This window comes from Salarias fasciatus, chromosome 17 (assembly GCF_902148845.1).
Source record: "Salarias fasciatus chromosome 17, fSalaFa1.1, whole genome shotgun sequence".
NCBI lineage: Eukaryota > Metazoa > Chordata > Actinopteri > Blenniiformes > Blenniidae > Salarias > Salarias fasciatus.
This window is the reverse complement of record NC_043761.1, coordinates 11,917,166-11,944,448: the sequence shown is the minus strand read 5'-3', so window position 1 is coordinate 11,944,448 and position 27,283 is coordinate 11,917,166. Positions and strand designations below refer to the sequence as shown.

Below are 27,283 nucleotides of genomic sequence, written 5' to 3'. Positions count from 1 at the left end.
GCGTGGACGTGCTTGTAGGACCTACTGTGAGACAGACATCGACCCTGCGCATCGCAAGCTGAACCAGCTGCAGGCGGTGGTCCGATACCTGACAGGAAAAGAGCCGGATCTGGAGTGTGAGTCTGAACTGAGCCTCCAGTCTTATTTACATATTATTCACGTGTCACATCTAATACTGTCTTTAATGTTGTCTCATGTCGTGTTGCTGATGTTCCTTCTCTCAGGCGATGTGCAGTTGTTGCAGCAAACGCTGTTTGACGCGGTGGTCACAGCTCCTATGGAAGCCTACTGGACCGCTCTGATGCTCAACACGTCCGGGTGACTGCAGACAAACACTGATTTAAATCATTTTCACCAACTTGTGATCAGTATTTACTCTCTCTCTCGCTCTCTCTCACTCCTGTTTTCTCTCTCTCTCTCTCTCTCTCTCTCTCTCTCTCTCTTTCGCTCAGTATGGATGATGGGATTGAAACCGTTTTCCTGGGAACCCGTTCAGGCCTGATGCGATTCCAGAGGTACGCCGGCATTGAGAAAAGAGTCGGCAAGTGAGTAAGAAAACACCTTTTCCACCCATACATTTAAAAAGATGAGTGATGGCCGATCCAGAGCAGGCTGCCCTCTGGTGGTCAGTTAAAGCTCAGCCTCAGCAGTTTTTTTATGTGGATTTTTTTTAGGGGTGTGTTTCTTGAGGTATCCAGCACTCGTTTAGTCCTACTGGTGTTATTTTTGGTTGCGTTCCCTTCTTTAATCTCATTCGTGTCTCTCCACAGGACTTTCCTGACCTCCAAAGACAAGGAGAACATGTTCACGCTGGACCATTTCCCAGTTTGGTACCGCAGAGCGGCCGAGTTCCCAGCTGGACAGTTTCTCTACTACATGCCCAGACAGGAGACCAGAGGTAGGCGCTGTGGCTTCACACACACACACACCGATCTAATGTTTTTTCATTCCTGGTTGTAACTATTCGGACACATTTATTATTTTTGGAGAACAAATATCATCTCCAGATTGAGAACATTAACAACTCTCATTATAATCATGACATTATACTAACTCCATCTTTAAGTGTATCCTAGCTGAAAGTCAGATGTGATTCCTCTTGAGTCTGATTTATTTATTTTTTTTAAATTGTAAAATACGTTTTTTAAAGAGCTTCATCAAACACAGGGAATTCAGTTACATCTTGACCTGTTAAATGTGATTATTAGGAAAAATAATCAAGTAAGTAAGTTGTTTCTCATTAGTCTGATATACTGTGAGGTTTAAATGGTGTAATTGTTGTTTCATAATTCAGATGGACTTTGATCATCAAGAAAAAAAAATGTAGAAGTGTACAATGTGAGTAATGGTCAGTAAATTGTACAATAACTTCTTAGTGTGAATATTTGAAACTCTCTGTCCAGACCTTTGACCTTTGACCTTTGTATTGTACGGTTGTGGTAAATCCAGTGTGTTGTTTCCAGATATATTCAGGGACTATGAGGCTGACTATAGTGCCACCTTGAGTGCAGAAGAGGTGGAGCTCCAAGAGGAGGAGGGTGGGAGGAAACGGAGGGAGGCGAAGGAGGAGGATGAGGAGGAGGATGAGGAGGAGGAGGGTAGAGGAAGACTGTTCCGGATACTTGGCATGCGGCCTGCGTTTCTCTGCTCCTTCTGTATTTCCACATCCCTGAATTTCAATATGATGAGAACTGAGGTTCACTCCTGACTTTTTCTAGTGCCGCTCGGCCTTTTTTTTTTCTTCCCTCCTTGTCACTTTCTTCTCCACTGCATGAGCATGCAAATGAACTGAGGGATCCTCCTCTCCGTCAGCAGGGATTCTGACATTCTGTCCCATTTTTATTTAAATATTTTGCTCATTATTTTTCTCCCATGTCGTTCTGTGTCACAGCCTTATCTATGATCTTTCAGACTAAGACTCCGACCACACAGATACGGAAAACACACACATGCCATCATCCCGTTATGAATGTATCATTTGATTAGCTCCTATAATCTGTATTGCATAACGCTTAAAAATGTTAATCTGGCTGGAATCTGCGGCTTGGCGGCAGCGGGCATCTGCTGGGCCGAGCGGCTGCGAATAGACTCGCCGAAGAGGATCGCGTGAATGCATTAGATATGACCTCCCTGGTCCAAGTCAAGCTGTCTCCCACATATTTTCCAACACGTTCTGGCGTCGCTGAACTAACACTTCAGCTGTCACTATCGCAGTGAGCGCTCGCAGACTCCCAAAGATGTTTTTTTTTTTTTGTTTTTTTTTTTAAGGACGTGAGAAAATAAATATTTCAGAGAATGGCTTCCTTCTCATTTATTCCGCATGCCTGAATGAATGCATGGACGTGTTTTGATTGTGTTTGATTTGCATGTGTGCTAATTGTGTGTGTGTCGTTTTTAATGCAACCAGCCGGGAGGATCGTGATTGCTACGACTGCGGTCACCGTGACGGTGGGGAAGAAAACAGCCATCGCCGGAGGTAGGGTGACAGCTTCAGTATGAATACACTTTTTGGGTTACTCTTTTATACATCTATCGAAAATCAAATTGCAAAATCATCTGACGGATTTTCTACCTGCTTCCAAACCTGATTGATTTCCTCTGCCGGCTGGCAGAGCCGCAGTCCACTCAGCGTTTTCTCCTAAAAAGTGCTGATATCTCAGGAAGACGTTGCCATATTTATTGGTTGTGCTCCCGAGCCGTCATTTTATGATGTATATTGTTGTTTTTCCAGAAGAAATTTCAAATGAGTGCATCAAGGGAAATGTTTTGGTGGCTGTAACAGAGTGTGTGTGTGTGTGTGTGTGTGTGCTTCAGTGGGAAGTCCACTCAGGAAGTTGTGAGATTTTAGCGCACTGCTGTGTGTTTGTCCTGGAGAGCTCGTCTCTGATGAATTTGAGTATGAAAGTGAGGCAAAACTTTTCTTCTAGATTCATGTCTTGGCCCTCTGGCAGTGAGGATGACATTTATGCAGCCCTCAACAAGATTCCCATCATTGGCAGACTCACTTAAAGTGCACAAACACGCATATACACACACTCTTGCCTGCTTTTTCACAGCTTTCATTAGAAATGGTCCCAGGTTTGGAGATCATGCTATATTTAGAAGCGGAAAACAAAGTGAGAACAAAGCTGGAAAAGGTGAGGAAAAGTATGAGACAGGTGTGTTTGGGTCTCTTTCCTCATTTCTGCTTTTGTCTTCTTTGTTATTTTACTGTTTTATTGTGTTGTATTGAGATGTGGAATTGGAAATGTGAAAGATGCGTTCTTGAGACGTGTTGTGTGTCTTCTAGATAAAAATGAGCAGAAATATTGATGCATAATCAGTTAACAGATATTCAAATGGAACAGCTTTCCTAAAAGCTGCTTCGCTCCAGCAGGAACACAGAAAATGACTGTTTTATGGATTTGATTTCTGACGTTTTACATAACATAGACACGCCGCTCACTGCGTTTCTCCTTACTTTAGCCTTTTAAACCCTCACACACATCTCTCTTTCCTTCTAAGCTGTCAGAACTGCCGTTCCGACTCCTCTCCTCACCTTTTTCTTCCTCTCCCTCCTTTCCTTTATCCCCTTGCTCTCCGTCTACCTCGCCGGTTTTTCCTGCTGTAAGCACAAGAAAGCTTTCTTGTCGAGAGCGACGTTCACCTTTCCAACAAAGTGGGATCAAATATTAAGAAGCTGCCTGGTCAAGGGACACGCTCACATGCACACACACACACACACACACACACACACACACACACACACACCAAAAAACACTCTCCCCACCTTTGACATAACTCTTATCCCTGCAGTTTGAGTCACCTCTGCGGCTTTGTTTTTACACTGTGAAGACAGAAAAGGCTTTTAAACGCAGGAGTCAGCTCTGAAACACGACAGTTTCTTTAGGGTTTTACAAAGTTGTATGAGCTGGAATCATTTAACGGAATGAATATCAGGATTTTTTTTTTCCATCTTGTAGAAGTTGGAGAAAAATCACAATTATTTTACACCAGTAATTTGAGGCCTGAGTGACTGGTAAGTGGATAAATTGTTACAAACCGAAGGAAATCTAAACAAGCGGTTGTGATTCTGTTGATGGCCATGGAGTGGCAGTGTTCATCTGAACAGAAGTCGGTCATTTAGTGGAACGTGTGCTCGGCCTCTGGGCTGTTTTGGTGGCAGATTTAATTTCTCCTCCTCTTTTGATGGAGGCTGAGAATTCTGCATGTCAGAGGCTCATCCGAAGTCAGTCAACAGTGGCGACAAAAACACTGTGTTCATACTGTTGTGGGGCTCAGCCATGGATTAGTATATCTCTGCGGCAGAAGTGACAGGCTGTATGTAAATAAAACTAATACGCTGCCTCCGACAGACTGAGAGAAAGCAGCAGAAAGAGCGATAAGTAAGTAAATCAAAAACACTGGGAGAGAGAAAAAGGAAGGAATAAAGGGAAGAGGGGAGATATTTGACATGGAGGAGGAGAGTGAACCATGAATGGAGATTAAAAGTGGGTTAAAAAGGGAGGGAAAGACAGGGGAGGTGAAAAAGTGCTAGCAGAGAGACAGTAGAGCAGACAGGGCCGTGGATAAATAGGGCAGACATGAGAGGAAAAGGTTAAAGAGTTTAAAAAAAAAAAGAAGAATGAAGGAAAAAGAGGCGACAGAAAGATAAATTGGGATGAGATAAGTGAGAGAGCGGGAAGGAGGAGAGAAGATGGGAAATGAAGGAAAGGTGAGAGGAGATAGAGCGTAGAGGACAGACAGAATATACTTCTGCCTGTATATCTATACATTCACTTTTGTTTAAGAAGGACACATTCCAAATTATTTCACCTGCAAATTTCAGAACTTGGTCCGAATCCATTTTATTTATTTCCCTCCAGCACTTTGTCATTGGTCTGTATGTAAATTTGACATCGATGTGATATGTTTTTTATTCAAATCAATGCATATTGACCACAAAATGCTTCATCGCCGTCATCTCGTCGTCATTCCCAATAACAACAATCATCGTAATAACACAACATGCCGTAGATCATCGCCCGAGGCCCTCCGTTGTGATCACCGCCGCAGTCTTTACGTAACAAACTATACTTTATTGTTCTTTACACATACAGGCTATAGGAACAGGATTGAGCTAAGATGCTTAGCTACCACCAGCACAAAGAGCTGCAGACCGGGGAGGTGACAGTAAAACGTTTCCAAGAATCACAGACAGAGTTTAGCAGCCTCTTTCTTTTTCTCTCGCTGCCCCAGAGACTCTGAAGTTCAAGGCTACACTGTCGTTTTCGCGCAACTTTCGTCCACATATCGTCACAGCGTTACATTCTTCAGCGCTGCTCCATCCAAACCCTCTCTGTGTTTCTTTAAAACTCTACCAACTACAGAAACACAAATAAATGGACACGACAAATAAACAGTTACCGAAGTATTCAAGAACCTGAAACAAAAACATAGGAGCCATTAACACAACAGAAGACACACATCATGAGTCGACACAGGAAATCCATAAACGGTTACAACAGAAATACCTCAGGGTTGTGGGGCCCACATACCATAAAGACTAGTATAATGATATTTACCTGCACCTGTACTCAGGTAGAAGATATAACACACTATTATTATAGGTTTGTTTCCAGCCAATCAAGAATTGGAAGGGAGCGAGAGCTTTGTCGTGGGAAGGGCGAGAGAGCAATATGCAATGAATGCCACTTATATCACTGAGGAGACCGCCGACAGTTGTTTTCCTTGAAAATACAGACATAAATGAGGACATCAGTGAAATCACAAGGCAAAGCAAATCAACACTTTTTGTTGTGAATCGCAGAGGAAGAGTGTCCATCAGGCAGATTTTTTCTCAAATAAGCAAAAATACATTTTTTTTTCTTTCATTTTTAACACAGAAACTCTTTGGCAGATGCAGATTTTTTTCTTTTTTTTTTATGTTAGGGTGACACGAGTTTCATTGCATATTGCAGACCTTGTAGGACAAAGACGGGCGACAGTATGGAAGGACCGGACTGAGGTGGAAGCCTTTTACCAGTGTGAAAAGGCTTCCGCTGATAGAAAGATAAGATCGAGAAAGAAAGGGATGAGAATTCGAAGAGGAGGAAAACAGCAGCGTTTCTCATTTCTCCTTTTTGTTATCTCTCTCTGTATAATCCCACTGGGCAATTTGTCCATTTTAGAAAGGAAGAGAAGGAGGAAAAGAGAGAGGGACAGCAGAGACCAGAGAAGATCTGATAAGGAAAATAAAGTGCAGGAGTCTTAAGTTTGTAGTCCTTACATGAATTCATATAGTCCTTGTCAGGAAACAAGAGTTCTCTGAGATTGTTGTTACGTGATCCATTAACACACTTTCACGTCTGAGCAGTGAAAACAACCTTTTCTTTTTCTGTGGTTCCTAAATTCAGCAGAAAATGCATTTGAAGGCTTTGTTTTCCATGTTGGGAGGGCGTTATTTCTGAGCGCGAGGAGCGAACCGGCGTCAAATAAGCAAACTGCCTCCATCTGAAGGAGACAGACGGCGAGAGGTCAAATCCCAGTCAAACGCTTTGCTCCTCACTGAGCTGATCAATACGATCCGATGCTGCAGTTCCACCGTGGGACACTTCAAGGGTTTGATTAGTCCAGAGACGATCCAGAGGAAAAAAAATCCAAACGAGACGCCCCCCGATGTCCTGAATTTAAAATGTCAAGTGATCAATGACTGATCGTTATGTCCGTCTATATGACTCAGGAGATTTTGCGTGTTTGATTTTCCCATCAGCACTTAATATATTCCCATTATTCACTCTGTTACAAATCAGCAGGGAGGCTTTAAGCGAAATTGCGGCTTAATACTATCTAACAGGATCCGTCCCGTCTTTTGAATTTCTTCTTCACATCGGCGAGTGGAGTCCATGAGAAAATCAGGAGGATTAGGCTGGAAGATGGTGAAGGGTGGGACTTCTGGTGTCCTAAAGGATCAGGCTACAGGCTTTGGAGAGGTGAAGGTGATAAAAAAAAAAAAAAAAAAAAATGAAACAACAGGGCAGAAGACTCCCAATGACTGTGAATATTGGTCCGATCAACACCATATAAACTATGAATCCCTGAAATTTCAGTCTAGATTTACAAATACCGCCTGACCGCACAGCCTGAGTGTTCTGTAACAGCTTAAATAAGATGTTTCATAGGAGTGCCAAGCCATTGTCTCCCAGCCAATGTAATATAATGGTAAATTCAGCAGCAGCAGCAGCAGTAGGTGGCTGGTAGGCGAGTTGGAATAATGATTGGTAACAAACGCCGCAGAGAGAACGGGTCCAAATGGAAGAGACGATCAGGGGGCAGATAAGGGAGGTGTGTGAGGGAGTTATGTTAGGGAGGAGGGGGGGAGGTTAAAAATAGACGAAGGACGGAGAAAGGAAGACAAAAAAAAGTGGAAGAAGAGAGGTGTCAGAGGGAGAGATGCTATTACTGTCGGTGTGTACAAAAAAACACGCTCTTCCCTCTCTCTCTCCGCTTTAAGCCCTTTTAGTCCCCCCCCCCTTCCAGCCTTCACTCGTAGACGTGCCAGCCCTCCCTCGTCCCGGCGCTCCCCTCAGGCCACCGAGGAGATCTGTTTCTCCTCCCTGTCCTCCCCGTCCGCCTCCCCGTCGCCCATCAGCGGCTGCCTCTTCTTCAGCTCCCGCTGGTATTTGGCCATCAGGGAGGCGTAGATGCAGCCGTAGGCCGCGGCGGCGACCATCATGATGCAGACGATGCCGCACACCACGCCGGCGATCACCACCGTGCCGATGGCGCGGCGCACGCTCACGGGCCGGTAGCGGGCGCGCACGCAGTCCGACGGGGCCTCCCCGCCGCCGCCGCCGCCGGCGCTGGAGGAGGAGTCGTCGCCGGAGTTGCCGTTGTTGTCGGAAATTGGCGTTTCCCCGCTGGGGTTAAGAGCATTCCTGCTGCAGGGCGGACCTCCCCCTCCTCCTCCTCCTCCTCCTCCAGAGCGCGAACCGTCACCTCCTCCCCCGTTCTCATCCTCAAGTTGGAGGCAGTAGTTAAACATTTCCACCGGAACGCCACGGATGTCCCGCCCACGCAGGTCCTTCGGTAGCGTGCACTCCACCGCATCCACCTTCCCACCTGGACGAGAGAGAGAGAGAGAGAGAGCGAGAGAGAGAGAGCAAGGGGCAAAGGCAGGAGGACAGGGAGAGGTCATTTTCAAAATGCCTTACGCCTGTAAAGTACTTCCAATTAACTGAAAGAGAGGGAAAGACAGAGAAGGCGGGTTGTGCCAACACTGGGATGAGTCATACATCACTTCACACACACACACACACACACACACACACACACACACACACACACAGTTTGCTCTACCCTCTACACTAAGTTGGCGATAGCCTCAACTAAGCCCTTCTATAATTCATGGGATGACATGCCTAGCTTCAGCACAGCACCAGTGTGTGTGTGTGTGTGTGTGTGTGTGTGTGTGTGGAAGAGAAATGTCTTACTCACTAATTCCCACAGGCGGCAGCGAGGTGGGGGATCTGCTTTGTTGTGATCACATGCTGCACATGTCTCCAAACATAGCGTTTCATTCCCAGTAAACGAAGCAATTGATCCGCTCCCTCGGATAAGTTAAGCTACAGAAACGGAGCGGCGGAGCTGCGGCGACGGGACGACAGGACGGGAAAAGTGGTATTTAGCTCCGGGACGATTTTATCTTGACGTGTGTCACAGAATTCCCCCTGCAAACACTGCTTTATCTCGTAATACCGCAAGAGAAGTCAACACAAGCTTCGTCCTGCTTTTGATAAGACATATTGACGATCATCTGCTCCTCTAACAGCCCCTGTCAGGATTTCATGTGAACTATGAAACGCCTCCTTGTAAATTACATTATCTTTGTTTTTCATGTGCAAAACTGAGCTGGAGCCGAGCCCAGCCAGGCAGAGGAGAGGAGAGGAGAGGAGATGCTTCATTAGCAGGGCAGCTCGAGCCTAAGGCGCTGAGGTGAATGTGGATTTTTACACATGACGAGAGAGAGCACCGAGCAGCTGCGGTTATCTGATGTACTAACAGCCTGCAGAGACACGTGGATACAGTACGGAGAAACACACAATGGGCACGGCAATGTGCATTCACACACTGAGCAGTTAGATTTTATAGCTGGAAGCGCGGGCTTGCACGAATGGAAACCCCCCCGCCGCCGCCGCCGCCGTATCTCAGGGGTGAACTTCTCCTCTCTAGTTTCTCCCCACCGCCTCACGACTCGTTCGCCCTCCTGCCTGATGCCTTTCATTCAAATCAGGCGCAGCCTGGAAAGAAAACCAGACACGCACCTCTGTACAGCAGCCACTCCATCCAGTGTTTGAAGTCGCGGAGGTTGCAGTCGCACTCCCAGGGGTTGTGTCCCAGTTCCAGGTGCTGCAGGTTGGCCAGAGGTTCGAACGCCGCCCTCTCTAAGCCGTGAAGCCTGTTACCAGCTAGAGACAGCCACCTTAAAATCAGGATAACAAGTCAATGGGATCAGAAGAATGGGATCGCATTTCCAAAGGATATTTTCCTTTAAAAACTCGATAGTTTTGACGTGTGTCTACCTGAGGCCCTGCAGTTCATCCAGCAGGCCCAGAGGAACCGTGGAGAGACCGTTCAGCGATAGGTCCAAGCTTTGAAGACCACCCAAACCCTGTCAAAACATCACAGCCGGGCGTTTGTTTGGCACGGTGCCGCACAGTTCGCGTCTCGTCGACCCTCCGAGGTCGCCGCTGCCGTCGCTCCATCGACTTCCCTTCTAGAATTTACCGTTTCAAGTGGAGTCATGACACAAACTCTGTTTTGGGTCAGATAAAAGTGCATGAAAGTGTCGAGCAAATGGTTTATTACTAATTTACCGCCTGGAGGGTTGCCCAGTCGTGTCAGTATGTCTACTCGGGTTGACACTAAAAGAGCCTGTAGAGCCAAAGTCTTGCCGTTAAAACTTTATCATTGCTTCAAACTTGTATTTTTGGTGCACCGACTGATCTGACGGAATCTGTCACATTGCGCCAACATGAGTTGTTTTAGTAATTTTCAGACAGAATACTTAATATACTGTAGATTATTGCTTTATGATGCGCAGCGCCTACCTGGAAGAGGTCTCTGTCCGTCACTGTGAGTGAGTTGTTGTGCAGAGTCAGCCTCGTCAGGTTGGACATGTCTCTGAATAATCCAGCTGGTAAATTATCCAGGTAGTTATTAGAGAGGTCCAGCTCCTGAAACACACAGAGAAAATCGAGACTTCAACAGCCTGCAAATCTCAAATCACATACTCGGATCATCAGTGATTTCATTTGCTGAAATTTGTGTAGAAATCTAAACCTATTTCTTAGTTTTTGGACTCATTCCAGCAACATGAGGACTTTCAAAGAAAATAAAGCAAAGACTTTCTGCAACAAAACCGAAGCAACACACATTGGGGATAACTGTTTGTGCTTTTGTGTGGGAGGTGATAAATTCTAAATTAAAAATAGCTATGTAAATGTCTTACTGTACGTTCAGCTTCACCCCTGAGGAGACCCAGTGTGTTCTTTCTGTTGCACCAAAGTACAAACAGTAGGGATGTTTGTTGTTTGAGGTGAAGCATTAGCCTTGTTTAACTAATGAGGCTTTATTTACCGAACAGAAGCTATCCATCATTTCCGCCGAACTATTATTAAAATGTCAATTTTGCCGCATCCGTATGCAAATGTTGAGTCACCCTGAAAAACTTTCTACAACTTTCCCAGCGTTGAGGGTGTCAGGATGTCAGCAGTTTACTCAATATTGAACTCACGACGCGGAATCACATCAGTTACTCGTCCCGGGGCGACTTTCAGTATGAGGTCAGTGTATAAAACGAGTGTGCAGTTTGCAGACACACTCGCTGATGAACAATGGGCCGCTGACCTCCAGCGAGGAGAGATTAGCGAAGGCGGAGGCTCCCAGCGAGGCCAGCTTGTTGTTGGCCAGCAGGAGGGAGCGGCTGCCCGGAGGCAGGAGGTGCAGGGGAGGCAGGGAGGAGAGACCCCGGCCCCCGCAGTCCACCACCAGGCCGTCCGACGAGCAGAAGCACGGAGGGGGGCAGGCGGAGGCCGGCAGCAGCAGCGCAGCCAGGAGGCAGAGGGCGCAGAGGAAGACTGGAGGAAGAGGAGGGAGGAGAGAGACGACACGGAGTTATTCAGTGTCTATAAAGGAAAATCTTGATGAGAAATGAAGGAAAAAGAGTATTTAACCACAACTTTAACCACTATTCCACTGTGCAATCCAAAGAAAGTAACTAATCATCCTCCATCCTGGCTCAGAGGTGTTTTTTTTTTTTGGTCAGCTTCTTAAAGATATTGGACTTGACACAATTTTGCACCACATTTTTAATGCTTGTCTCAACTGCACGGATAATCTGATTCTCCACTGTTTGATTGAAATTCATGCTTTAGACTTAACGCATAGATCGCAGCAGAACCCAATCGCTGCTCAGATGCGTTGCTGTAGTGCGTGCGTGTGTGTGAATGTGTGTGTGTTTAGTACAATGGTAGGTATTTCCATGGCAGCGGTTTATTCTGCAGAGTCACGAAGCTGTCTGTTGTTTTTTTTTTTTTTTTTTTTTTTGAAGGCCAAGCTTGTGTGGTTTTTAACAAGTGTGTGTGTGTGTGTGTGTATGTGTGTGTTGAGGGAAGTCCCTTCTGTTTTTGTTTCATTCTCAAACTGTTTTTTCCCCTCCATTTCCATCATTTTCAGCCGTTCCTTCAGTTGTACCCGCAGGTTTTAATTCCTTCATGTGCTCCTCAGTCTTTTGTCTCTTCTTTGTTTTCTTTTTTCACCCTCCCTTCATTTCTTTCCCGTCTCAGTCTGAATGAACCCTGGTCCGTCCCTCCCTCTCTCCGCCCTGTGAACCTCTCTCGCCCTCACTCGAGCCTCTTTATCTCTCCCGTTCCCTTTTCTCCTCAACTCCCTCGGAGCTGCTCTGTATTCCCTCAATGTCTCGTTACAGTGGCTGACTTTGTTTTCATCCCGGAGCTTATCGGCGAGACTTTGCGCCTTATCTCGGCTTGCGTGTGTGCGCGGAGTGGGCGTGCGCCCGTTTATGTTAAGCAGCAGTCGAGCATGATATTAAGAAAACTGCTCGGTCTGAACTGCAGACACAGACGCAGCACTTTTCCCTTCCTGACGGTAATCTTTGCCTCACCAGCACATTTCATCGCCCGCATCATCTGCATATTATTAGCATCCATTTCTCAGCGTGCCATTGTCTTTTTGTCACGTTGCGTCTCACCCACTGCCTCGCCGTTATATTTCTTCTTTCCACCATCTGTTTTTCTTCATATTTTCTCTACTTCCTCCTTCCAAATCATTCATTTTCTTTTTTTTACACCGTTTATTGTCTGTCTGACTCTGGTCGTGATGAAACTCATTGAAACAGTCCTTCACTGGCCAGCAGACATTTTTTTAACAAAAAAAATTGTGATGAAGATCAGAAGATGTGAGCGAGAGGGTAATAATCATTCCTCTGAAGCGCCCTGACTTTGCTCGGGGCTTTTACACCTCGTTACTGATCAAATATGAAGTTTGTTGTGGCGCGGTGAGAATGAGCTTTTAGAGGATGTTTTATTCCCTTTAAAGTGACTTTCAGCGAGATCCAGGAAATTTAACTTCCACCAGTCGACAGACAGCGAACTTTTGACTAATTAATCATGCGTCGATCACAACGGAGACGAGGACTGAATAACTGTTTATAGAGAGCTGAGAGTCTCGTGACAATGAGTTAGCTTGAGCAACACCGGGAGGCGGAACCTGGCAGTTCAGCCACAATTCATTTTTTACCTGCACGTGTGGCCCGTCAGGAAGAACGATGCTGTTTTTCATCCTGCCTTGATGGGTTGGTATCAATCATTTTACCTTTTGGACACATTTGGATGATCTTACAAGTAATCCGTCGCCATTTCAGCTCAACTTTTCCCTTAAAAAACTATTTTATCATCACTGTTAACCGTTTTTAACTAAATTCAAAGTCGCAGCATGATAAAAAAAAAAAAAAACACTTTTGAATTTAAGTATTTGAATTTCCTCAGTGAGGCTTGCCAATTAAAATTTGTGGGTTGAAAAATGGGTAAAACTCTGTCATTGTTACTTGTTTTGTCTGTTCATATTTTCATTTCTTTGAAGAAAATATTGCAGTTCTTTACATTAAACATACTTTCACATTAATTAATTCCCTTACTGATCGTGAAGTTGTTCGGGGGAAAAAATTTACAAGCGAAAATGTCTCATTAGATCAAAATGTCCTTTTAATTTGCCAAAAATGTAGGAAGTAACAATGTGAACTATTCTATTCTATTGCTCAGTGCTGTTTTTTTGTGATTTTGGAGCCCCTGCAAAAAGTCAGGAAGTTGATGAGTCAATCGTAGCGACAGATTTGACCAAACATTTCCTTTTATTTCTTTTTCCTCTTCATTTTTTTTAAACATAATGCTGTAAAAGAGGGAAAAAAACAGACAACACTGTGTAATTCTGTGTTCAACAGCATAAAAATAGCCCCTTTTCAGACAGATTTTTCCTTTCCTGCCAGACAGATGCATGACCTTCCTAAACCGGGACATTGTTCCATTTTGAACCAGAAACGCTCTGAAAGTGACGACTACAAGCGAGGGTGCGAACTCTCTCCTGTTCCTGTCTCTGTCATCCTCTCCGCTCCATCCTGCAGTATAATCCTAATCTCTGGGGGGGGAAATAAACTCCCTCCTTCATAAAGGGATGAAAGCAGAGATTTTGAAATGTCCTGAAGCCTCCTGTGCCGTTTGACTTTGCGGTGAAAATTCCTTTAGAGGGCCGATCTTTCTCTGCAGCAGCTCGGGGGGGTGGGGGGGTTCTGCTGCACAGTCGCAGCGATAGTCACCAAAAAAAAAAAAAAAAAAAATGCGTTGGAGCCCTGTGAAAAGGTAGAGTAGTGCAGCAGATTTGTGAGGACAATGGTGGAAGCGCGGTTACACAACTTGCAAACAAAGCCGAGGAGGGAGAGATCCCGTTCGTTTCCGTTCGCCATATTTTCAATTTGCGGCTCCGTTCATCCCTTCTTCTGCTGCAGTCGAGGCTTTGTCCTGCCGTGGTATCCCTACTCTCCACAAACCGCTGTCCGTCTCTTCTGTTTTTTGCTACTGTACGTTCTAACCCCCACACACCTCCTTCTGCCGCTGGTTTTGAGCGGAAGCAGATCTTCCAACATTTATGAGTGGTTTTAGCTGCTCTCGTGGAGGAGGTGGTGGTGGTTGTTGTTTTTTTTGGCTTATTTTAGCTGCTCCAAATCCTCTCTGATGTTCCACGCAGCCAAAACCAGAAGGAAAAATATTCCGCCACAGCCGAAGGGAAGGGGAGGGGAAGGCTCAGTCCAAATAAGTTTAAGTGGATCTGTGCGGCTTAATTCGGTCCGAAACAGACTTCAGACTGAATCTTTTATGAGAATTCCCAAACACATGCGGTAAAAGTGCTGACATTTGTGGTGGAGGGGGGGGAGGAAACGCAGGCCGGCGATGCTCTCGGAGACGTGAAGCAAACTGAGACGCGGCATTAAAATGCAGCGAGATGCTTCTGTTTGATTGAAGCGCGACTTCTGAGGCAAGTCTTCCAGCAGTGTTGCTCATCAGACCCCCGACGCCCCCATCCAGTTGTCAGATGTGACAGCGATGAAAATTTTAAAGTCACTCTAAACCGACAAACATTAAAAATAAGTTCGCCCGGACTCGCATTTTCAGTTAAAACCTTAAAATAAAATGCCAAAGACATTACTGTCATTATCTCATGAGTCAGAGGGAAAAAGTCTATTTGTGCAATAATAGTAAATAATCCCCTGCTGCTTTTACTTATCAATTACACAACGCTCAAGCAAAAAGGGCTTATTTGAGCTGCTTTTTAATATTTCTCCTTCTCTTATTTCCAAGCGTATAAGAGCTCAGGTTTTATTTAGCTGGCGTGCTATCTAGCCCACCCATGTAGTGTGTATGTGTGTGTATGTGTGTGTGTGTGTGTGTGTGTGTGTGTTTGAAGTTGCGGAAGGGGCTCAAACGGCACATTAGTTGTCGTTAATCTTTGGAAGAGGATTATAACTATCAGGGCATGTTTGCATATTCATGTGTCTGCGGTCGGTTGGCTTCCGTGCAGCACTTTTCAGTTCCTCTGCCTGTGCAGCATCGCAGCCGTCTCAAGCACACATATACATAAATTACTTTATACTATCGTTCTCATTTCTGAAAAAACAAAATCACCCTCAGCAGTGGCTGCCGTTGCCCGTGCGATGTTTGGCCGTGTCGCCTAGGTAACGCCTCTTGACACCTCCGGGGGCCTCGTCTGTCTGTAAGTTTATATCCGGGGGGCCCCTGGGTGACACCGGACCCCGCTATGGTATCATGACCGCAGGCACTTGAGTCACTGAGCCCGGTTACATATAGCCGGGGGCCGAGCTGTTTTCCACTCGCCGCGATCCTGTTACGGGGACGACCAGCTGTCCCGCAGGCGACAGGCTAACTGCTCCGTCTTCTTACCGCTCTCATGTTTTACGGTGCGCCGCGAGCCTGAAACTGATCTAAAGTTAAGCCTTTAGGTTCACATGTGATTCACAGTCACACATGCATTATGACCTGAAACCAAATCTAAGTTGTCTTTAATCGCTCAATACATTCAGTCAGAAAAATGAAAGAAATTATTCATATGTACATGCAATCTGCATTTTTCTCTCTGTTGTGGACAAAATAAATAATCAGAATATTTTTTTGTCATTTTGTTTCTGTTGAAACTGTTCTCACTTTCAGATGCGAGTTTGGCCAAGCTGAGAAACTTCCACGGATAATTCACTTGTGTAAACTTGGCATCATCAGTATAACAGAGTTAAAGTTGGCAAGGAGTCTAATTAGCTTTATTTAAAAGTACGTAGGTTTAATTAACACATTCTTCCTGATGCCAGCGATACAAATCGAAACCCCGCTCGCAACAATGTGTAACCGACTCCCGCTGATGTCAAACTAAACAAAGTAAAAAGCTCCTTAAATTAATGTCCTGTTTTTAAGGCATTAAGATAACATTATTAATTATAGTGCATTTTATATTAAATCTTTATATAATTGTTCAGATGCTGTTACACCTTAGATTCAAACTGTAATACAACACCTTGTAAGTACTTAGCAGATGGAAAATCGCCAGGTGTGTGTGTGAGCGTTCATGGAGTTCTAGTGTGTGTTTGTTCCTCCGTCTTCATACAGCACGCCGCACGTCTGCACTAAATTTCTAAAGAATCCATAAATAAATGAATACACTCATTGTCTATTATCAAGGTCAGCGCAGCTACATCATGTCAGCACCAACATGACGTTGCCGTGGCAACCGAGCGCTGTAGACGGCGTGAAAAAGGAGGATTCGCACAGAGGGAGAGAAGTTTGCGGTTGGAGTCACATCTTATCGTTTAACCCACATTATCTGTTTTCTGTCACGTACTCAACCTTTTCCACCTGACTTTCAGGCACAGCCGTTCCTAATCTTTTACCCACACTCAGGAAAACACACTCACACACACACACACACACACACACACACACACACACACACACACACGTGTGCAGCACTTACGGATAAGCAGGCGCAGTGTGTCGGGGCTTAGCCTGTTCTCAAGCTGACATTGTGTTGAGGTGAGGCGAGAGTGTTTCTCTGAAATCTTCATTGTTTTTTGTTTTTTTCCCTCCTGATGGGATTACCCCCAATTATTCCTTCTGTTTCTCCTCTCTCTTCCTTTTACTCTTCTCTCCTCCTCGTTTGTCATTTTTCCGTCTCTTTCTCGGGTGATGAATTCTCTGCATCATTATTTTGACTCGGAGCAGAAAGTGGGTAATGTGTAGGCTGATCTGCCACGCTGATTCATGCTATTTATTTCAATTTGTAGTGACACACACACACACACACACATTCCCACAAGAGTCTATGGCCCGTCTGGGTGCGACATGTAATGACATTGTTTTTTTTTTTGTGATGGCGCCTGTTAATTAGTGAGAGTGACGGTTAAAACAAAAGAGACGGAGATAAACAGGAGAGAGTAAACAAGGAAGCAAGTCGTAGAAAACTAATTATCTGCTAAATCCAATTCCATGCCAGCTTTGGCGTCTCCAGCCGAGATGTTACATATTTCTCTGCAGCATCGTGTCTTTGATGCGTGCTGGCAGACTTTGCAGTGACCACTCGGCAGGGCCGGCGTCCAGCGCTCGGAATTAGCAGAGCGAACGAAGGCCGTTCGGCTTTTGATGCCACATCCGCGTCTTTGTGACCAGAATAGCGTCGATCCCGCTGCTGGATCTCTGACAGGCCGCGGTGTATACCCACTGCTTCCTCAAACAGGACGGACGCAGGAACGATACCGATCCAGAATACTCGCTGGCAAACACACGCTCTGTAACTGTTGTCATGCGTGTTTGAATGCCAGCAAGATTTCAGTTAATTTTGTTGTTTCATCTGAGCTAAGCTTGAGTTTGGCATTGAACAAAACACATCATCTTATATGAAGACTGAGAGGGTAAAGTAGTATATCCCTCGATTTATGGGTCTCGCTGTGATCATTACAGCTTATCAGCCCCGGCCTCGATCCATACGGGTCATGCTGACAGTGTATCCGTTTCATTCGGCAGCCGCTGAACCCATAGCGGTGCTGTTTATCGGGCCTGGGATTATCCAGATTTATTCCTGCCAATATCCTTTGAAAGTGGGCCAGTTTCATGGATTTGTGTGTTTTCTTTGGCACGTTGCTGGTTTACCTGCACCAAACTATATAAAAATCAATAGAACTGACATGCAGCGCGCAAAAGAGATTCATGCGGACACCTTTCTGCACAAGTTCAAGGTTGGGTCAGTCGTAGGCTAGCTGGATATTTAATCACCACAACGGAATATGTGTTTTAAATCCAAGATGCGGACATATAAGTCACAGTAAGTAAGCTGGCCAGAGGTCAAAGCTAAACTCTTAGGACACTGATAGTGTTTGTGTAGTTCTATAAAGATCACATACAGTGTGACCAACGATGGGGGAAACTGACACTGATATCCGTCCACGCCAAACGCAGCATAAACAAGGTTAAAAAGCAGCCGGCGCACCGTCACACGCTGAAGAAAACGGTTATAATCGAACCATAAGTGTTTGGTAGTTCTGAACCGTTTCCCATGCGGGCATCCAGAACTCAGAGGACTCAGGTGTGAAGGGCGTCTCGGCCCCATGTGGCGCCGGCCCCTTACCGCTCAGACTCAAACTAATTTGTTCATCAGTCAATTTCACGACTTAATATCTGCTGCAGGTGGAGCTAAATTAGTCTTCAATGCAGCCAGTTTTCTGCCCGTGATGGCTCAATTTCGAGCCCTGCTCCCGGAGCCGGCACCCGGTGTTATAGCTGTACTCAAAGCGTAATGTGAAGTCGCTTTAATGTGGCTGTGTCCCAAACCTCAGCCGGAGTAATATACCTCTGCTCAGAGCCAAAGCCTCTCTCCCTCTCTCTCTTCTTGTTGCTTACTGTTTCACTTTTTAGTTGAGGAATTAGTTTGCGGCTGCAGTGACGCATAAACACATACAAACAGTATCAAATACACTGTATGTTTGTGTGTGTGTGCGTGCGTGTGTGAGATGAAACGGTCTGCTGGGATTGCGGAGGCCCAGAGGCACCATATGGTCCCCGTGTCGCTCGCAGACCCCTCTGTTCTCCTCTGTCTCTCTCTCTCTCTCTCTCTCTCTCTCTCTCTCTCTTCCTTCATCCCATCTTCTCCTCACTGTCTTGTCTTCCATCAGGCGTCTTTGATCTCACAGCTCTTTTCCTCCTCCTCTCCGCTCCCCGCTGTTTCCGTCTCTCCCTTTTGCTTCCTTTGTTTCACACTTTTCTGTCACGGACATTTTCAGTCTCCACCTTCAGTTTGCGCTTTTCTCTCAGTTGTCTCTGTCACTTCACTCTTTTGACCTCTTAATAGTTTTGTCAAAACTTTTTAAGAACGATTACGATACAACCCTTTCCTTACTTTCATTTCTTCTTTTCGAAAAGGTTTTTGCTAAACAATTTCTGAACTAAAGATGAGAAAAACAAATGGAATTAGGCAGACCTTCCAGGAGGAAAATATCTAATATTTGGCCCAATTTTGGATTTGTAAGCCCTAGCTGGAGGCTTTTCTGATCATTTTAAAATGTGAAATACATAAGTAGAGATGTTTCTTTGAGTATTAACTGCATATTAAATGAATAATATGGACCAAACTAAAGATTTAAGCTAAAGCTATGATTTTGTTACAGCTCAGTTTTTCTCTTTGATTCACAACCGATCATTAAAACATGGAGAAACTCCATCTCTTTAAGCCATAAAAGTTTCAATGAATTTTTAAAGAAAGATTTCTTAATCTTTATCTTTTGGAGCTTTCAGGGGATAAAAATCTAAAGCATTGTTGTATATATTCCCGGAGAGTGTTTGTAAAACACAATTTGGACCATTTTACTCCACATAAATTTATATTTATTGATCATTTGGCACAAAATGTTAGTATCAACACATGAGAGCAGCCCTGGAAGATCCGCTACATCCTTTCTGAGATGACACATCCTTCTTCATCCGACGTGAACCTCCATCACCTTTACCATTAGCAGGAATTATGGCGGGTACTTACTGACACTCTGCGACGGCGTGCGTGCCGTCATTTGTCTCGCTGATGTGTATTCTGTCACACTGAGAGATACGCTTGCTTCATCTCCTCGCGTCAGGAGTTTACGCTTTCAGAGTCCTGCAACATTTCCGTGGTTTAAAAGAAAAACGTGTTTTTGATTCCCTCCCATCGAGTCCAATTTCCAAATGAGCGTTTGATTGTCGGTACTGAAGTAATCTGACAGATTTTGTGGTTTTGTGGCTCAGAGTTGATAGGATGTCTTCCCCTTTTTGGCTCCTATTATATGCAACCTTCAGCGTGTTGTTTGTGTTTGTGGGAGTGTGTGTGTGTGTGTGTATGAGAGAGAGAGAGAGACAGCATGTGAGTAGTTACAGCAGAGATCAGAGAGCTTCTGAGCTCTGTGAGGGGAATACAGAGAAGCTTTGAGGAAGCGAAGGGAAGGCAGGGAAAACACCTGTTATAAAATGCTTGGTAATATTTGCAGTATGCGGTCTGTGTCAATAAAACGCATCGAGCTGCAGACTGTGGTGGTACGGCCGTACTGAGGAGTTCTTCAATACAACATAAATGCAGGATTTTTTTTTTTTTTTAAATAAATGCATGAAATGCTACGAAAGGTGATCATTTGAGAGGATTAATAAGGCAAAAGATGGAGACCGAGCAGCGCAAAGGGAGGTCTATCTGGACTGAGAGGGTCTGTGTGGGTGTGTGGAGGTTCTGACTGATAGCGTTGCCCTGTTATTTAGAGTCCCCGGTGTTGCACAGCAGTTTGTGGGGGAGTTTTTTTTTTTTTTTTTTTTTTTGTCAGACACCTGGAAAATAATGATTCCCCAACAAGAGTTCTTCTGTGTTTTTTGTTCTCCAAACCTGCATTATGCAAGATGCGCTCACATGTGTGTGTTCATATCATATTCGGTGTAAATAATAAAGAGAAGGAGTGTTTCCATGTCTGATGGCTGAAGATGTGTCTGAAGGCTGTGTGAGGGCAGGATCTGTCCACGGCTTAGTCGGCATCAACACACACACACACGCGCACACACAGCTGTCCTATCTGTTGCTATGCCACCCGACCTCTGATGGATTTTTGTTTGGGCCGAGTGTACCACGGCTATGAGATGGGAAACGAAAGAAGGATTATGGGCTAAAAGACACCAGGAAACATGTCGGAGCACAGATGACAGAAATGAAAGGAAGCAGGCAGGATAAAGGGGTGAGAAAAAAAAGGTCAGCAAGACAGAAGCGTACAGTATGTGGGCCAAAATGAGCAAGAGGTTAAGACAAGAAAAGAAATAAGACAAATAATGTAAGTTTAACTCGGTAGGAAAGAGTCTTAAAAAAGAAAACAGAACAAGTAACATGCTGGTTCTCTGTCCTCTGCTCGCAGGCTGCTTTATTAGTACATACAGTAATGTGGCATTTCACAGTCACCGTGTGTGCGTGCGTGCGTGTGTGTGTTCGTTCACTCATGCTGGGCAAGCTAACATTAGCAGCTGTCATAACAGACAGTGCTCCTCCCTCTCTAGCAGGAGTTGAGAATAGAGCAGTCTGAGAGATTTTCTCATCTCCGTCTGTCTCCTCTCCTGAAATTTCGCCAACTCACCGGGTCTGGTCAGGTAGACGGCGGCGCCGGCGGCCACGGGCCGGCCGATGCCCCCTGGGGGGTGAGTGTGGAGGGGCATGACACAGAGCTCTGCAGCCTTCCTCTGTTGGAGGGGCGGGGCTTAGGAGGGGGTCACGCCGCCATGCCTGCAGCCTCCATCACGGTGGTGACTGTGGGGGGAAAAAATTCACCTGCAAACAGAGAGAAACGAGCGAATTTATCAATCTACTTATAACTATTGTAAGATCATCTCAGATTATCGGTGCAGGGGCGTCGTCGAACTCATACACACACACAGACACATTCCCATATATAGAAGTGGAGGCTAACGCCGCCAATACCTCAGTGACAAAGCCTCCCTACATACAGTTAGAGGGTATTTCCATGCCTGTGTTTGCACTTTTGCCCACTTGTGTGCGCACGTGTGTGTGTGTGCAAACATCACAAAGAGCCCCCCCATCCTCTGGTATTCCACTGGCATTAATAATACATGTGTGTGTCTTTGGTAGTTTACACAATCGGTTCGCCTTTAACGCAGACGGACCCCCGACCGCCACCGTCTCGCACGGAGAGCGGCTGAGATGAGGAAGGGAAAGACACCAAGGTCAAGAAGGAATGGAAAATTGGAAAATTAAAGGTTCATTCATGGTCTACATATATGTGTGAGAGAAGAAGAAGGAGAGGAGGGAGGTCGTTTCTAAGTAATGAGGCACTAATGTTGACGCGGAGAGGGAAGCAGGGCTGGTCTGTGAGGCCATTTTCCATGGCTAACACTTATCATACGCCATTAAAGTCAACACTGCGCCCGTGATTACTGCTGCTGCTGCGTAGTTTATTGACGGATTCACTCTTTCTTTCACAAAACAGTACTGTTTGCTGTAGACAACAAAGTTGAAACACCGCTTGTTTTAATTATATATGCAATTATTCTTTCAATACTTCAGTGATTTTGCTGTCAGTGTGAATTCAGAAGACTCTCAAGTGTCATAACATCATTACTCGTCAGTTATCGTTGGTTTTTCAGCATCAATTAAACAGATTGATTCATCAGAACGTGCGCGTGAAACCTCTCTCCCTTCTTTAAACAACTTGAATGGCAATCTGTCTCTAATTACAGCATTGTAATGAAACAAATCCCACATGCTTTGAAAAATAAAAGGCATGAGTCGTCTGCGTCGCCTGTGAGTCATCGCAGCGAAAATGGATTTCACGAGAGGAAAGCTGGTGGTGCGTTGTGGCTGATGCACCCTGTTGACTCGCACCCCCTGGGCCAATCCGCGTGTTATTGAAAATACTAGATATCCCTGTTTTTGTTTTTGTTTGTTTTTTTTTTTTGCGCTAGAATCATCTGAACCCAGTCAGCAGTGAGTGAATTAGCCATGGATCAGATTATCCTCGTTTGCTGTCATTGTGGGGGGTTAATGAAGAGGCAGGACTGCAGACGAAGCGGTATGGAAACAAGATAGAAGGCAAGTGAGCAGAGAAGTTAGGAAAGCTGTGGTGAAAGGATAAAAGGGAAAAATACGAGACAGGTGGGAATCACCAGAAGGAAAAGGATGTATAATTTTTTTTTTTTTTTTTAAAAGTGCAGCAGTGTAAACAGAGGCCACATTGAAATTCTCCTCCACAACCCATCCAGTGTGTTGTATGTGTCCATTCAGTGTGTGTATGTGTGCCCCAGTGGTGCTGTTTGTGTTATTATCGTTATTAGTACTCGCCAGACGCCGGGCAAAACATAAAGCACTTGTCTAATCTCCCAGCTCTCCCGGCTCGTTCTTTATGCTCCGTCTTCATATCGAGCCGTCTTGCCCCCTCCTATCTGCTCCGGCGCTCGTTCATCTGTCTCCCCATCGTTTCTCTCTCCTCGTGACCTTGCTGTATCAATATTCAGGGCTCCTTTTCTCTCTCCGGCTCGTCTCCGTCACTCACTCTGCCTCCCTGCTCTCGGTCCCTTTTCTCTCCGCCGACAAAGGAGCAGAAGCCCGTACCGAGGATATTCAGCAGATGGATTTCCTGCATGTGATTAAAGTCACATTAGCCAAGCTCTGCTGGGAAATTTCAGTTGTTCTTTTTCAAATGAGCACATGAGCTTCATTTGAAAAATTCAGAAGCGCAGAGAAGAAATTAGAGGGAACGCAAGGAAATTGGACGGATCCCTCACGCTGGTTTAAAGTATCACGCTACACATGTTTTCTGTTTCAGTTCCCTGGGTGGCGAGAATTTATTTTGAGGCTCAATCGGTTGCACTATGCGTGGAAAGATTAACAAGGCCGGACGGCTTCTGGACTAACAGCTTATTTTGGACGCCATGCGAGGGCCACTCGAGAAAGCGGTCTCATAAAATTAATTAAGACTTTGAAGTCTTGGTCTCTGCGGTCCTGTGAGTGAGTGACCCGGTGCAATTAAAAGCTGCTGCATGCAGCGGCGTTTTGGCCGTTTCCGATTGAAGCAGCAGCCCGGCGATGTCCTGTGGAGTTTAATCTGTGGCTCTGTGGCCTGATGTCCAGAGGTGAGGTCAGTTTGAGGACAGCTGTGGCTCCATCCAGACGTCTTGACACTTAATATTTAATATCGTTGAAGATCCAAGATATCAGTATAACTGAGACAAGAAATTCTTCAAATAACAACAGAAATTGATTCTTATCGAACTGGATCTTATTAAAATCACCTGTCTGGTCCAGTCCGACTGCTTTTGTATTCATATTGGCTATTTATCTGAACGGTTTTGGAAATATTCCAGTTTAACTTAAAGCAGTGTGTTATTTCACCATTGAAAGAATAAAACCATTATCGTTTCAAACTTGCTTAATCATTTCAGAATTTCTATACATTTGCAGTCAAACACTGGCTGGTATTCATTGGTCTCCTGTTCACACCTCATTAACTTACAGTTGCAACACAGATGAGAAAGAAATGGAGAAAGGGCGTAATGAATATTATATATTGTTAAAAAAAAACTGAATATCAAACTATTGGGAAGCAGATAGTATCAGGAATGCGTGCATGTGTCTCTAAAACTATAAAATTCTGTTACAGTGACCTTCATAAAGTATGTAGATAGATAAGTTTGTATTTTAGCCTGCATAGCATCACCTGCCAAACTGTCCCTGTATGCAAAACCAGGCTGGATCTGTCACTCAAGTGATAAACTGCAGCTGCAACAGGAGTTCATCTCAGCAGCTGCGTGCCGCTGCTCACCCACTACTTCCCATCATGTTGATTAGGTGACCTGGTGCTAAACCTGCTCGTCAAGCTATTCTCAGCGAGCTTTTTATGACCCGGACACAGGGACGGGCAAAATTTAGACGCCCATATGTACACTTGAGTTTAAACACGCGCCCACGGACCTGGAGGCCAGAGTTGACCTTGCATGTTGGGACATCAAATAAAAATGGCTTTACATCTGTTCTTTGTGTATTTTGTGTTCAGGCCTTCGCCGTCTGCTTCCTGTCACCTCAACAATGTGTAACAAGCAGTGTGGGCACGATTACTGCAGGTATATTACAGCTTCGCAACAGCTGGATAATGTACAACGCAGCCATTTAGTGTTGCGCTGGAGTTACATCAGGCAATCATTCATAGATCACTTCCTTCCCACATCGGAGTTTCTACTACAGGACGGCTAAACTACCTCCGCGAAGAGGCTGAAATCCTCCTGCGCTGAAGAGAGAGCAGTGTGTGTGTATGCATATTGTATGTGTCCATATCTTCCTGAATTCGCTCACTTGAGCCCATTTTTCACAGTGTTCACCCTTCTTGTCGTTGGCCTGTGTTGCTCAGTATGGCTCAAAACTTGTCCAATTTGCCCTCAGATTGAAAGGACCCGGTTCAACTAAAGGTTAACTCTCAGTAACGCGCACGAAAACAAAAAGGCGAATTAGATAAAAGCCTTTGCAAATGAAACAGCAGAGTGGAGACGTGTTCATAAATTTGTGTTTGTTACAGCGTCGGGTGCTAACAAAGACGGAGAGAGGCAGCCGAGCTCCCTAAATCAATTTTTAATGGCTTTTCTTACACAGGAGAGGGGAGAGATTGGGGCGGCAAACACACACACACACACACACACACACGCACACACCTAAGCACGAGCCTGCAAGCTTGACAGATGGACATATGTGTTGACAGGCACATGGCGCAACACATGCATGTTTACAGAAACACACATTTCAGTGTGGATTCTAAACTGTAAATTAGTTGAGTAGTTTTTGCCCTGATGTGTCAATATTGTGAGCAACATAATCACATTGATAGTACTCAAAAAAAATCTATCTCTTTCTTAAAAAAAAAAACCCCAAAAGGACATAAGAGTGAAGAGCCTTCACACCCACCGTGCCGAGGTTTAATGGCAGTGCTGCCAGCTCATCTTCCTCCCATCACACTTTCTAAAACAGGGTTAGAGTGTTATGCAGCATGTGAAAACACACACACTATCACCTCGTGGCATCAGCTGGAGAAGCAAGGACATGATTAGATGGTCGCTATCAAGGTCGAGGAGAGAAGTAGCACCAAAGTGTCTCAGTAGTCGGTGATTACTGTGCACATTCCAGTTTTGTGTCAGTGTTTGTTGCCACTGCACAGACTGCCCCGATCTGCTCAGGGTTCAGCAAAATAACGACCAAAGAAACCTGCTTCAAAATGTTTCTGAAGAATCAAAAAGATCAGATAGTTTAAGTCATAAATCTTTCACACGTGAGGCCTCTTAAAAGTTTAATGGCAGATATGTGTGTCATTTCGACCTGCAGAGCTAACAGGCAGAACTTTTTTGGACGAGTTCTGAATACATCATGCAATTTTTAAAGCCTCTGTTGTTACCTCCAGCATGTTTACAGTAGCTGCAGACATATTCTGAAGACTTGCTGTGAATGAACTGCTCTCAATCTGTGCAAAAATTAGAGATCTTATTACCTTTATATGTGGCTGTTCTCCTACTTGGGTATTTTTTCAAATTGCTGTTCATTTTTAGGTATTCCATCAAACAGTTTACCCCAAAAATAACAAGAATTCATTGCTCTCATGCTCTTGTTTTCTTGTCTACCTTTGCAAGCTTTCAGCCAGAGCTGAAACATGCTGATTAATGTGCTCGCCGTGTTTGTTGTTCTTGTCCAGACAACAGCCCGAGGGCTGACATTTCCAGCATCCCCGTCCTCAAAACATGCACCTCCGTCCCCGTTAGAAATGCCTAATTACCTTTTGAAAAATTCAGTTTCTGCCTGCACTCCACTTTGCATAGCAATGCCAAAACAATGATGATTCCAGCCAGGATGCGGCATTAGGAGGATTTACGCGTGGAAAACTAACACCACCAACAGACTTACCTTTTGACCAAATGTTCTTAGACGGCACCAGCTCTATAGCTTTCTGCCATCAGGTGTCCCCTGAAAAAATAATTTTTGGGAAAAAAAAAAAAAAAAAAAAAATCAAAAAGAGGAGAAACTGTCACCCTCTTGGTTCAAGAAATCCATATATTCGAGATCCTGGTCAGACCAATAACACGAGAATAATCCGTCTTTCTATAGAGACAATCCCCCCCAGCTTCTCTTCAACCCACCAGTGAATTGAGGAAAAAGAGGGCTTGTGTTGGAAAAAAAAAAAGAAAAAAGAGGGATTGTAGGAGGAAAAATGAGGTGAAGAGAGGCTTAGAGAAACAAGAGGAGGGAAGAGAGGATAAGGTCCTTAGAGGGAGAGGGATGGAGATGGTTAATCCTTTTCCTCGGATCTATTCCCTATATGAATGATACGTCCAGCGCCGTCCTGCCCGTTGGCTCGTGCGCTGCCGTGTGTCTGAGAGGCGTGAGTGTGCGTGGAGAGGAGAGAGACGGAGCGTCTGAGAGCGAGAGAGAGAGAGAGAGAGAGAGGGGAGAGCGCTCGCTCGCTGCCGTCATGCGCTACCCCTTCTGTGTGTGTCACTATGTTTGTGATTCCTGCACTCAGCACGCTTCAGTGTGTGTGTGTGCATGCGCGCGCATGTGTGTTTATCCACGCGTACGCACTTGAGGGCTGTCTTTCCAGTGTGTCTTTGTGTGTGTTGTTGCCCCCCCCCTCCTCTCC

General features: G+C 45.1%; 2 protein-coding genes across 2 annotated transcripts in view; one reads left to right on the top strand and one right to left on the bottom strand.

Annotated features, from left to right (window-relative positions):
* cacna2d4a (calcium channel, voltage-dependent, alpha 2/delta subunit 4a) overlaps positions 1-27,283 on the top strand; it is an 81,256-nt gene that overhangs the window by 27,038 nt on the left and 26,935 nt on the right. The window contains exons 26-30 of the mRNA XM_030113597.1: positions 19-116; positions 225-318; positions 453-545; positions 771-898; positions 2,408-2,476. Coding sequence (XP_029969457.1) covers positions 19-116; positions 225-318; positions 453-545; positions 771-898; positions 2,408-2,476 — 482 coding nt within the window. The remainder of the gene's footprint in view (positions 1-18; positions 117-224; positions 319-452; positions 546-770; positions 899-2,407; positions 2,477-27,283) is intronic.
* On the bottom strand, positions 7,542-26,683 carry lrtm2a (leucine rich repeat transmembrane protein 2a). Its single transcript, XM_030113618.1, has 7 exons — positions 26,551-26,683; positions 21,236-21,426; positions 10,888-11,117; positions 10,089-10,214; positions 9,561-9,649; positions 9,303-9,460; positions 7,542-8,100 (listed from the first exon to the last, which is right to left on the bottom strand). Exons 2-7 carry the CDS (start codon positions 21,312-21,314, stop codon positions 7,565-7,567), a joined length of 1,218 nt encoding a protein of 405 aa, XP_029969478.1. The 5' UTR covers positions 21,315-21,426; positions 26,551-26,683; the 3' UTR covers positions 7,542-7,564.